We start from the raw sequence: 12,585 nt of genomic DNA on the forward strand, positions 1-12,585 counted from the left end.
GTTCCCCGTACGGGCCACCATTTGTCGCGAGCCTCAGCTCTGTCCAGCAGAGCCGAGGAAAGACGACACAGACACCAAGGTGGGGTTCAAGCTTCTGTTTCTCTTTCATCCTTTATTCTCTCTTATTCTCTCTCACGTTCTCTTCACTATGATGCTGTCTCTCACTATGATGCTGTAGTCGTTGTTCTCTTCTATTACATACCTAGCTGTTTATATAGCATTTCCAACAGCCCTTCCCCCAGGCCGGTACCAATCAGGGCACACACACGTGCAGCGGGCAGGCAGAGTGGCTCATTAGGCTCATAGCAAGATCATCAGGCTGGCAGCACCTGTTTGGCCTCTCCATACTTTGGAGTAAACAAGCGGGATTCACGAGCCTTGGCAAACAGCCAAGAGTTGAAGTAAACAGCACGAGGTTTGGCAGCCAGCCAGGGCTCCATCTTTGGCTGGCTCGGCTGTGCTCGCTTCCCACACTTGACCTCTCAGCAGAGTTAGGTATGAATGTAAGCTACACTTAAGAACAGGGGTTGGAGACATGGTTAACAAGTGGTTAAGAGTGCTTTCTGTTCAGTTCCCAGCACCCATACCAGGCAACCCGACACTATCTCTTCTGGCCTTCGTGGGCATCTACACATTTGTAGCATACACACACAGAGACACACAAGCATACAGGAATAAAAATGAAATAAAATATACCTAAGTCTGGCCTCTTAATACTCATCATAGAAATGAGGCTATAACCGTGAGCATCACATCCTCCTCTGTCCATTCCACACCACCTCCCCATCACAGTGCTTCCTCAAATAGGCTGAATGGAGGACCAGCTGAGTGAGTGGCATGTGAATGAAAGTGAGCTCCTGACTGTGAACTCAAAGTCCTGGTCCCAGGAGACTGTGGTTTCATGAGAAGCCAAATGAAAGAGCCAGAAACCATTGACACAGTGCAGGATGCATTGACTTACATATGGGTCCATATGGGGGACCCAGAGGATGGACACCCAGGCCAGACTGTGAGGAGGCCTGTCTTCGTTTGCCTTCAATTGCTGTGACAAAACACTCTGACCAGTACCAACTTGGGGAGGAAAGGATTTATTTGTCTCACAGTCCATCATCTGGGGAAGCCAAGGCAGGAACCTGGAGCACAGACCATGGAGGAACGCTGCTTACTGGCTTGCTTCCCAGGCCTGTGCTCAGATGGCTTTCTTATACAACACAGGCCCACCTGCCCAGGGGTGGCACCACCCACAGTGGGCTGAGGCTCCTATAGCACTCAATAATCAAGAAAATGCCCCACAGACATGACCACAGGTCAGTCCAATGAAGATAATTCTCCATATGAGACTCCATCAACTCTGGTGTGTCAAGTTGGCAACTAAAGCTGTCCAGCACAGGGCCTCTGGAGTGCTCTAAGAGATGTGGCATGGGAGCTCAGTCAGCGTCAAGGTACATAGGCAGATAAAGGTGACAGGAATCAGGAAGAAGTTATGTCAGGTAGAAATGGGACCTTGAAAACAGAAATGGTGGATGCATGTACTTACTGACAGGAGGAATTTAACCCTTTCCAATTCTGTTAAGTGTTATGACACACAAGGGTCAGCAAGCGTACTAACATCTAAGGACTAACACTAGCCTCCAGTATGAAAATCAGCCTTGCATGCTGCATGAAACGCATATGTGGCATTTCATCAAATCCTTACCATAAAGTACAGATACACGTACACTCCTACAAAGCAGAGGTCCACACATTAAAGAAATGTCCAGCCGTACAAGGCAGTTTTTCTCTACTGGAAAGTCCTATTCATTTCTCAGATTATTCTGGAAGCCACACCTGGGACCCCAGAACCACCTCAAATCATTGCATTCAAGGACAGTGGTTGCATCAAAAGACCCAGATTCTGCCTCCTTTTTAGCCTTGAGTTTGCTGGTCTCTCTCCTCCATGTGCTTCGTTCTGTAAAGCTGGCTTGTTCTCTGGGCATGGCTCTCTGGACCCTTGTTCCCATAGCTTCCTTGCATGGAGAAGAAAGGTTGTGGAGTTGAAGTTTTAACTGCAGAGAATATTGACGTGTGGCCTGGTTTATTGGATGCTCGCACAGTAATGTTGGGAGCTGCATTTAAGGAATAGGAGGTACCCCTGGAGCAGTAGACAGCAGCCTGGATGGACGGTCCATGCTGGTCACTGCCCACAGTGGCATCCCCTCTTGGCCAGGCACTGCAGGTAAAGGCAGCAGTGGGCAGCTTTTGGGAGCAGCTGTCTGTTCAGGGGTGGCTGCCTCGTTGGCGCTGGTTTTGTTAAACATTGCAAACATGAGAAACTTGTGACTCTCTACGGGGCAGGGTTAGTATTTCTCTTTAGAAGAGGTGCCAAGGGGCCAAGAGTTTGGATAACTTGCCCAAGGTCCTGTGCCTAAACAGTACAAATAGGGCTCAACCCTTCCTTCATTGAGCTCTAGTCCCTCTGCTGTTTTCTTTTGCCGGAACCTGGATCCAGGTGGCCCAGGATTGCACCTTTGGCTGTCTTATGTTTCCTATTTTGTGAGATTCTGAAGATCTACTTACCCTAAATATGAGAGTTAATTGTCCCAGCTAGCACTGAGACTGGCTGGGGCAGAGGGATTAGTGGAGAGGGAATCATAACTTTACTTTGTGGAGAGAAATGTCGCGTTCCTCTGAACACTGTGACGACGCAGTCCTGTTCTTTGCTCCCTGCATTCTGGGGTCGTGGGAACTCTGCTCAGTTCCACGTTGCAGCATGGTGTCTGTCCTCTTCTTCCCCAGCACCTGCACCCCCAATGCTCATTGAAGATGTCCACAGATGAGGTCCTAGGGTCCTATGTTTGACGTCATGAGTATGTTCAGTGGGGGCAACTGTAGATCAGTAGCAGGAATCATGATGCAAAATGCAGAATGAGTTTGCATTTCCAGTATGCTATCCACATCTGGAACCTCGGAGTTGTGGAAGAAACTGGGAGATCAGATACACTCTGTGGGTTGAGATGCCCCCTGTGCTGCTAAGTGGACATGAAGCTACTGGAGACTAAGCAGAAAGATGGGGATGGGTTGGTTGTCTTGGTGACCATGCTCCCTTCTCTCCAACTGTCCCTGACCTAATTGCCGATTTTATTTTATCTTGCAGGGAGAAGAAGGCAAACAGGGCAGAGATGGAAAGCCAGGTCCCCCAGGAGAACCAGTAAGAGGCTCTACACTTTTCTGCATGCCAAATTCGTTTCTCAGCTACAGCTCCTCTGGTCCTGTGATTCAGACACACAGGCATGGTTACAGCTCATGCACCACGTCCCTTTCTTCTAATAGCCTTGCATGGGAAACACGCTGCCCTACTCTGTGGCTGAGGGAACTATGTCTCAGGGAGGTAAGTAGTCCATTCCAAAGTCACATAACGGACTCGTGACAGCCCAGGAGTCTGAGTCCAGGGCTCTTGCCCTTCTCTCTACACTGTTTTATTGCCCATGTGGCTGGCCCTGTGGATATGGAAGAGGACAGCCATAGTGAGCCGGCCTCAAGTAGAAACCTGATTTCTGAAAGATTCTCACGCTGGCCAGCTGAGCTGCAACCAGCTCCTGGTCTCGAGAGTTGCCTACAGATCCATTCTGAAATCTAGCCCATAGGTATTTGTTGTTGCTTTGAGTTTTCTTTACTGACATCTGTCCAGAGACCCTAGTAAAGTTGCAGACCCAGTGATCCAGAAGATGTTTTTCTGGCCCCATAGCTACCCACTGGGAGGTGCAAACGTTTCACAATACCCTTATCTGTGACCTCAAAGCTATTTGGGGATTTGTCTTTCCTGTGTTCAAGGCTCTGTCGTGATGACGATGGCACTCAAATTTCTGTCAGTACTTTTGTCTTCACAAGTTCAGTGCTGGGGCATCTCAGTTAGCAGAATGCTGTCCTAGCATGCACAAGGCCTTGGGTTCCATCCCCAGTACTGCAAAGAAAAATAAAACCATATAAAATAAAATAATTTTTAAAAAACTCTGCTATGTGGCAGTGAAGATGAAGGGCTGCTTGGGTCGGGAGAGACCTGGCTTTCCCCCATGCCCTCTTAAAGCCTGAGTACATGGCAGGACACGCAAATTCTGGAACGCTCTCCAGCTCCGAGAAAGGAAAGTCTCTGTGGGACCTGACCTGGGACTTCCCCAGGGTGCTGTGCTCCAGGGAAAGGCAGGGAAGTGGAGCAGTGGGTACAGCTTGACCCATTTTATGTAAAAATAGGAATCTGTATATTCTCCTGGATTTTAGAGGCGCTCTAGACGCCATAGAGGACACCAGTGGAGGCAGAGTCCGGCCATGGAAGGATTGCCTGAAGGGAAGGCAACTTTGTACTCCATGGTGTTTCAGTTATGGCTCTTTTGAGAATGGTTACATATATTTATTTGTATATGTCCACAAGCATGTGCCTGGGTAGTGCACTTATAAAAGTCAGGGGTCAACTTGCAGAAGTCAGTTCTCTGCTTCCATCATGTGGGTCCTGGGGACAAAACTCAGGGCAGCAGACTTGGCAGGAAGCATCTTTGCCTCTCAGCAGTCCTTACTGCTCTACCGTTCTCTTTTAAATTTTATTTAGTTTAACTTTTTTAAAGATGTATTCACTGCTTATGTGTATGTGTGTGCCTGCATGTGTTTACGTGCACCACACACGTGCAGGTGCCCATCAAGGCTGGAAGAGGATGTCAGTTACAGGTGGTTGTGAGCTGCCTGCCATGGGTGTCAGGGGCCAAATCTGATTCCTTTGAAGGAGCAGCCAGTTCTAACTGCTGAACCATCTCCTCAGCCCCCTTTTAATTTTAAACCATGTTTGTGTGTTCTAGTTTCTTTTCAATTGCTCTGACAAAACACTCTGACCAATACCAACTTGGGGAGAAAAGGGTTTATTTCATCCTACAACTCCCGGGTCACAGCTCACCAGGGAGCCCAAGGTAGGAACTCAGGGCAGGAACCTGGAGGCAGGAGCTGGAGCACAGGCCATAGGGGAACGCTGCTTACTGGCTTGCTCCCCAGCCCCTGCTCAGCCTGCTTTCTTATACAGTACAGAACCACCACCCACAGTGGCCTGGGCCCTCCCACATCACTCAATAATCAAGAAGATGCCCCACAGACATGGCTACAGGCCAGTCCAAAGGAGGCAATTCCCCAACTGAGGCTCCCTCAACCCAGGTGTGTCAAGTTGACACTAAAGCTATCCAGCGCAATATGATGTTAATAGAATTGAGTTTAAAATACAGCAAACGAGATTATGTTATGGTACAATGCCAGCAGTGATGACAGTAACAGTGGCTTTGGATGCTGGCTGTGTGACCTGGAAGCTCTGAGCTTCACTCCCCCTCCAGGGGATGGAGGGTAATATGCTAACTTGCCAGGGCTGTGGAGGGTCAAACGAGGCAAAGAATGTCCAATACTCCAGGCTTATCTAACTCTTAATTATTTTAGTGAGGTTTGCTTTGTAAGTGCCCTACTTTAACTCCTGGTGAGGTCAAAACTGTGGAGCCTTTACAGCCACTAAGTGGAATTACATAAAAGTTTTTCTAGTGAGGCTCCTGTTCTGTTTAATTTGCTTGGTCATAAACTATTATGACTCATTTGGAATCTTACACGGCTTGCCCGAGGCACTTTCTTTGTTATTTTACACTGTCAGCTGTAACAGCCAATGTTCACTGTTGAGGGAAAAGAAAACTTTTCCAGGGAGAACAAAGTGGGATGCTTTGTGGAGCTGCCCATGGGGGTACATGGCAGTCTGAGGGTGAGGGGTCGATGAGTGGACTACACGGGTGATATTGTACAAGTCTGTCCTGGAACATGTGGGGCCTTGCCAGTGTAGACCCCAGAAAAGCCTAGGGTTATGGGTGTTCCTATTGTCCCCAAATGAGGAACCTGGGATACACAGAGGCTAACAGGTGGGCCAAGGTCTTTGTGAGTGGAGAAGTCTCCAGGATTCATAGCTCTGGAGCTGACCCAGAGCTCAGAACTCACAGCTCAGAGCTCAGAGCTCAGAACAGGGATCCACCTTTGTGCTGAAGGAGCATTGACCTGAGAGGCTGTCCCTAGGGTACAAGCCCACTAGTTTTCCTTCCATTGGATTATCGAATGCCTGCACCAGGGACTGGCATTGTTGGTTCAGGAGGAGTCTTATAAGAAAAGCTCACTCAGGAGACAGCTGGTTCTCATGGACCAGGTCAAACTCAGTGGCTCCGCAGGACTGGTGACACCCTGAGGCCCTGATGTGTCCATGCCCAAGTCCTCGCTCTGGCTTGTTCTGGATTTTCACCTCAGTCACCCTGAAAGCTTATGACTCTGAGCTGCTGGGAGAAAGTTGACATAGGATGGGTGGAATCTGGGGTTGTCCCCTGAGATCTCAGAGATTAGGATTCCAGGAGGGCACCTTACAAAGTGAAGCACCCACAGGATGAGGCACCAAATGTACCCTGGGGGGAGGTCATGAAACACAAGCCTGTGAGTGGCACCTCCAAGGACAGCTGGGGTCCAGGATCTCTGGCGTTCCCTGAGAAGCTCTGACTATACAGAGATTATATCTGCAGTCCCCATTTCTGCAGATGCCTGTCTGGCTGAGGTCTAGAGAATCACAGACTCTGCTGTGGCAACTCCACTTTGGCCTGTTCTTATGTGAGGGGCACAATGGAGAAACAGGCAGGTAGACACAGAGGAGATAGGCGACAGACTGGACAGAGGGAAGAACAGGTGGGTAGATAGGCAACATTTTGAACTGCTTGTTGCTTAATTTTTTAAACAAGACATAGTTGATATTGGCTAGGATAAAGTGCAGAGTGTCACTTAGAGCCCCAATTACAGCCCTGCTTGTGTGTCCTCTAGCAGATGACGTAACTTCTCTGAGCCCTGTGTTTTTCCTAAGGGATAACCAGTGTGGCCTCACTGGGTTTCTGTGAAGAGTCCTTATTGTTCAAAGCGCTCTAGTCACGCCTAGTGACTGCTAGCTTCTGTCAGGTTTCTGCTGGTAACTTGGCCAGTGGTCACCCTTGCCTTTGCTGATGGGGACAGGACCAAAACCTGCAAGGGGAGAAATCCCAGATTTATAACTGCAAAATCAGGTATAGGGTAGAAATGGCAGCGAGCATCACACAGCTGGACTTGAGCAGGATGGGGCAGAAGCAACAGGCAAAGACCTGTGGGCAGCAGCACTTCCGGCTCCTGTCTGAAATCTCCTTCTAACCCCAAGGATGGCCCTCTCCCTCTTTCTTTTCTGGTCTGGATGGACCCCATGTGATCAGCAAGGTTTACTCTGTATGAAAATGAGGCCAACTGCGTGTTTAAGGAAGGTCGTGTCCTCGGGGTACAATGAGGAAAGATCCAGAACACTGGCCTAGCTGCCCATCAACCGATGCTTCCTCTGCAGCACCCCCTCCCCCACCTCCGGCCCTTTGGTCTGAACCTCACCTGCTTTTGTTCATTGTTTGGTTCTGTCCAGAGCAATGCCGGGGACTCTCTGGTGCAGCAAGAGAGTCCTTGCCCTCCTTTGTGAGTTGGGGACATGGGGGTGAGGAAGGGAACTGTGGGGACTGGACCACCCACCACCTCAGCACAGCCTCTGCCCCTGTGGCCTGAAGCAGGCTGTTCCCTCTAGAAGTGTGGTAACCATCAAACTGCTCCACTCTTCAGTGAACTGCAACCATTCCTAGTTGCCTTGAGATGTCTTTGTGAATCAAGTCATTTAGAATGAAGATGCTCATACTTTTTCTTTAGGCTGGAACACTGTGAACTGGTAATCTGGGGATAAGGCCTGAGCCAACGTCATCCCAGGAGACCTTGGCTCTACCAGGTCCGGATGCGCAGCGGAGACTGGCACAAAGGAAATGCATCGCAAATCGCAGGCCAGGGCTGGCTGCCTGCTCAGCCAGGGGCACGTGGGAATACACTGGAACAAAGGGCAGGCGGCCATTGGAAGTTCCTGAAGATGGGAGTCTCAAACTCTCTTTTTTCTCCCTCACTGTAGGGCAAGGCAGGAGAGCCAGGCCCACCAGGGGCAGAGGGAGCCCGCGGTCCACCTGTAAGTACAAACCCTGTGCTGTCCCCAGTAGGGTGAGGCCTGCCAGCCACGGGGCCCATGTTCTCGAAGTCCCTGTCCTCAACGCACAGGTGCTTCTGTAAACAATTCCGCTTTCATCCAGCCCTAGCTCTGCCTGTATCTTCAAGATTGCAGCCATTTCTAGCACGTTGTCGAAGCTTTTCTTCATTTCTACCCTCTTTATACTATTTTTAATGTAGTTTTTCCTCTGGATAACTGAAGGAAAAGTGAGTTTGCCTTTTAGTTTTATGTTATTGGAGACAGAGCCTCAGGTAACCAAGGCTGGGAGTCATTATGTAGCTGAGGGTGACCTTCAACTTATGATCTTCTTGCTTCTGCCTCTGAGTACTGGGCTTACAGATACACAGCACCATGCTGGGTTTTATGCAGTCCTGTGGATAGAGTCCCAAGTCTTGTGTATGCAAGGCAAGCGCTCTCCCAGCTGGTCTACATCCCCGGCCTCCGTCTTTTAGCTCCATAACTCAAACTTTTGTCCAGTTGTTTAAGTATTCCTGTTCTAACAGTGTCATTATAATGTTGGTAATATTAAGGAGATAAAATAAAACAAGAATTTACAGAAAAAAGTAGATTCTCATTCTACAACAGGATAAAGCTTTGTTAATATCTTAGTGTATATTTATGATTTATTTTTCCATCTATGAATTGCAACTTTTCTATATTTAAATATGTATCTAGTTATTGCACTGAACATAGATATTAAATAAGCTCTATGTTTTAAGATTTTTATCTTCCTAACTGCTTCACTTTTTATAACGCTGAAATTATTTATACAACTTCTTAATTACTTTGGAAAATAAAGATTTTAACGAAAATCCTAGAATCCAATTATCTATCAAAAAGTAACAGATCAAAATGCTGTTTCTGTTTCCTTAGTGTCGTGTTTTTCTTTCAAAAAAAAATCAATAGATCATCTGGCTAGTGTTCATTCAGGAGGAAATGAAACACAAAAACATCGATGTTTCCTTCCCCTCTCCCTGACTCCCTGCCTGCACCGGGAGGAACCAGGACATGGACAAGGATTGATGGAGAATAAGATGCTGAATCAGCATCTGATTATTTTTTCTCAAACAGACTTTAACTGATAGTCCCATTAAATCCTTTCTGAAGGCATTTTAAAATTTAGGGAATGGCTGCTTACTGTGGAGTGCAATATCAGCCCTCATAACTAAGTGGCTCTAGTGAATAATGGTTTGGTTTCATCAGGGTTACAGCAGTAACAAGGCTCCCTTTCAGCAGGACGGACTCCTTCACTGGGTCCTGACTCAGGGGTAAGACCCATCTCTGCACAGAGGATTCGAAGGCAGGGATGAAAGTATAGAGCCCCAAGCTGTACTAAGGGCCAGTTCCTCTGCTGGCTTGGCTAACAGAGCAAAGGTTTGAAGAACGACAGAAGTTTGGCGAGAGACAGCTGGGCCCTTTACTTTGTATTATTTATTTATTTAATTAATTTATTAATTATTATTATTTAATGTTTATGAGTGTATTGCCTGCATGCACGTAAGTGCACCCATGCCGTCCAATGCCCACAGAGGCCAAAGAGGGCATCAGAATTCCCTGGAACTGGAGTTATGGCAGGGTTTAACCCCCTATGTGGGGGTTGGCTCTCCAGTCCAACTTTGTTATTTATTTGGTGTGACGTTGATTACAAAGGGGTCATTTCTGAACTGCTTCTCCTCTGCAGAGTGGAGCTCATGGCAGCTGCCACTCCTGGAGGGTGGAGGGAGTGTTAAAGCCACCAAGGAAGCATAAAAACCCCAGCCAAGCGTCTGGCAGGAGCAGGGATCCCTGTTGGGGCTTTGGTCCTGAGGGTACAGGACGATAGCCAGTCAGAGTCTCTGCTTTGGGGCCACTTGGCCTTGGGATTCAGCCATTTAAAGAGATTTCCAGCACCCAGGCGGAACCCTGCCCTGTTCTGAAGAGCTGGAGATCTTTGTTTGCTGATTTGGTCTAGACAGCAAGTCTGCAGAGGTGGGGTCCATCCTCACATTCACATTTGGCGGAACCCTGCCCTGTTCTGAAGAGCTGGAGATCTTTGTTTGCTGATTCGGTCTAGACAGCAAGTCTGCAGAGGTGGGGTCCATCCTCACATTCACATTTGATCTAGCCTCACTCTCACATGTGGCTACTGTGTCCTAGTGAAGAGAAGTGAAGCATCCAGGGCCCCGCAGGTGCAGAGTAGAGACTTGGTTCGTTCCCCAGACCATCGCACAGTCAGCCCTGGTCCATAGATGCAGGGGCGCCATGTGCAGGCAGGATAGGGAGGCTGGGCAAGATGCTGTTTGCCTTAGTGCACTCTTCATGCTGATGCTAGGGCTTCTGTGGGCAAAGCACTTTTTCTGAGGTTACAGTGGTTAGAGATGAATCTAAATCTGAGATGACTTAGATCTTTTCCTTCATCTCTCCCCATCAACGACTACCATGTTCTATCTGTTCGCCATCTAGTTGCTGGGCAGACTCTCATTTAACCCCAGTTAAAAGCTTCAGGCCTGGGATCAGAAATGCAGTTACTTAAGTTGGGGTTTGGCCAGACTCCTGGCCACTTGTCTGCCCCTTGGGGATTCTAGAGGGTTCAGATTTGGCCACCTCATCCTGCTGCCGTAGCTGCATCCTCTAGAGGCTAGGGAGGTCATGGGTTTTAATCAGCCATGGTGGGAGGAGGTACACAGTGGCATTTCTAGGTTGTGAGCACAGCACCTTCAAAGACCTCTTTGGATGATGTTCTCCTCTCGTGGTCTAGCCTGAGATTTTATGCTCCCTAATTGAGTCTTTATTAACTTATGGGATCTGGGGATGAAATTAGAGCCCATCAGATGCAATCAGGTGGCACTGGGTCTTGATCCCGAGAGCACTCTTTGACCTCCTTGGGTTGAGGATGGCCCTAGACAGGTGTGCTCTGTATCAGATGGGCCTGTGTGTGAATCATGATACCACATCACTACCTAAGTGACAAACCATCCTGAGCTCTGGTTTCCTTATAAAATGGGGTAAACAGAACCCATCTTCAGGGCTTATCTTCAGGGCTTAGAGACCATGAAATAAGCATGTGACAGATGCGGTATTGTGTAAGGTGCAGACCTCCCCTCTTCCCTGCTTTCTGCCTCTGCTTCCTATTTTTCTTCCACCTGTCCCTGGCACAGAGCCAGGCTCAATACCCTACAATTGGTGGCAAACGAGAGGAGACAGGGTAAGCTGTAGCCAGAGGATAGGATGGAATGCAGCATTTCCCCATATCCCTACCCTTCCCTGCCCTCTACCTGCTCGTTGCTGGTGTAACTTTACTATTTCTTCCAGGGCTTCAAGGGACACACAGGTGATTCTGGCCTGCCGGGTCCTCGGGTAAGTGGATGGCTCACTTTTGAGGGCAGCTCAGGTATCCCAGAGCTGAGACTTGTGAAGAGAAGATTCCAGGGCTTCAGGCAGGGCAGTGCCTTGTTACTCAGAAAAGGACAGTGGACGCTCTAGCATGATGGCACAGTAGGCAGCATCATCCCACCTTTTAGTCTGAATCCTCTAGATGGTTCTTCTGAGGTGACAGTGGCATGTGGCCAAATTGGCCAAAACAGCCTGGACTCAGGTCACCTTGACTGTATCAGTTGTGTGTGGCCCCTGAGCCCTGTGTCGAGGAATAAACTGAGACCCAGTGTATGTGTGTGATTCTCCCAGTATCCTAGAGCTTGTATGTGGACACATAGGCCTTCTCAAGAGGAGAAGACCCCAGAGCCCTTTTCTTACTCTTTTACTCCTCTCTCTTCCTAGTACCCCAAATGGAAGAGACGGTGGGGGTGGGTGATGAGATTCCTTGACTGTTGTGGATGGCCAGGATGGAGGAGGCCTGTAGCCAGGAGATAGCAGGGCCTCAGGAAGACCCTCCTGACCCTTCAGCTGCTGGTCTTCCTGTCTTCCTTGCCGGGGAGGCACTCAAGGCTTCACACACTCTGTACTGTGACCCCAAGTTCTGCCCCAGACGCTCCCCTGCCCTGCAGGGGAAACTTCCTGCTTGACAGCCCTCTGGGTCTCTGCATCTGTCCATAGTCTCTGGGTGCTTTGGGTTTGAAGCAACTTGTAGTGGAAGCATCTCTGCCTCTAACTGCAGCCCTTTGTTCCTAGGGAGAGCCTGGTGCCACAGGGCCCCCTGGACCAGAAGGATCACCAGGAAAAAATGTAAGTAAGGTGCTGTGGATTGCTGGGGTTGAGGGAACAAGGGAGAAGCACCTAGGAGCCTGACCCCAGTGGTAGGAGGCCGTGCTGTGAAGGTACATAGGGGGTTGTCACAGAATCGGTGCTCGTAGAGGAGGCTTGGAGTTTTCCATTCAGGGGTCTGCCTACACATCACAGTTGATAGGTGGCTTTTCTGAATTCATCTGATTTATCTAGTATATCAATGATGGGCCCATCAGATCCACCTTACATAGATTTGAGAGGCATTTCATGGTTTCTCCCAGATTGTCTTTCCATCTCTCGATCTTTTCAGTGCTCAAAGCAATCCTTAGTCTCATATCTTCCTCACTCTGTCC

At 48.7% G+C, this 12,585-nt stretch overlaps 1 protein-coding gene across 1 annotated transcript in view; it reads left to right on the forward strand.

Moving 5' to 3' along the window:
- The window catches only part of LOC108491692, a gene marked incomplete at its 3' end in the record, with an annotated part of 53,192 nt that overhangs the window by 25,981 nt on the left and 14,626 nt on the right, over window positions 1-12,585 (forward strand). Inside the window, exons 6-9 of the mRNA XM_017802699.1 lie at window positions 3,134-3,187; window positions 7,979-8,032; window positions 11,363-11,407; window positions 12,179-12,232. Of these exons, the coding sequence (XP_017658188.1) occupies window positions 3,134-3,187; window positions 7,979-8,032; window positions 11,363-11,407; window positions 12,179-12,232 (207 nt within the window). The remainder of the gene's footprint in view (window positions 1-3,133; window positions 3,188-7,978; window positions 8,033-11,362; window positions 11,408-12,178; window positions 12,233-12,585) is intronic.

Source organism: Nannospalax galili, unplaced genomic scaffold (assembly GCF_000622305.1).
Source record: "Nannospalax galili isolate Female #2095 unplaced genomic scaffold, S.galili_v1.0 scaffold525, whole genome shotgun sequence".
NCBI lineage: Eukaryota > Metazoa > Chordata > Mammalia > Rodentia > Spalacidae > Nannospalax > Nannospalax galili.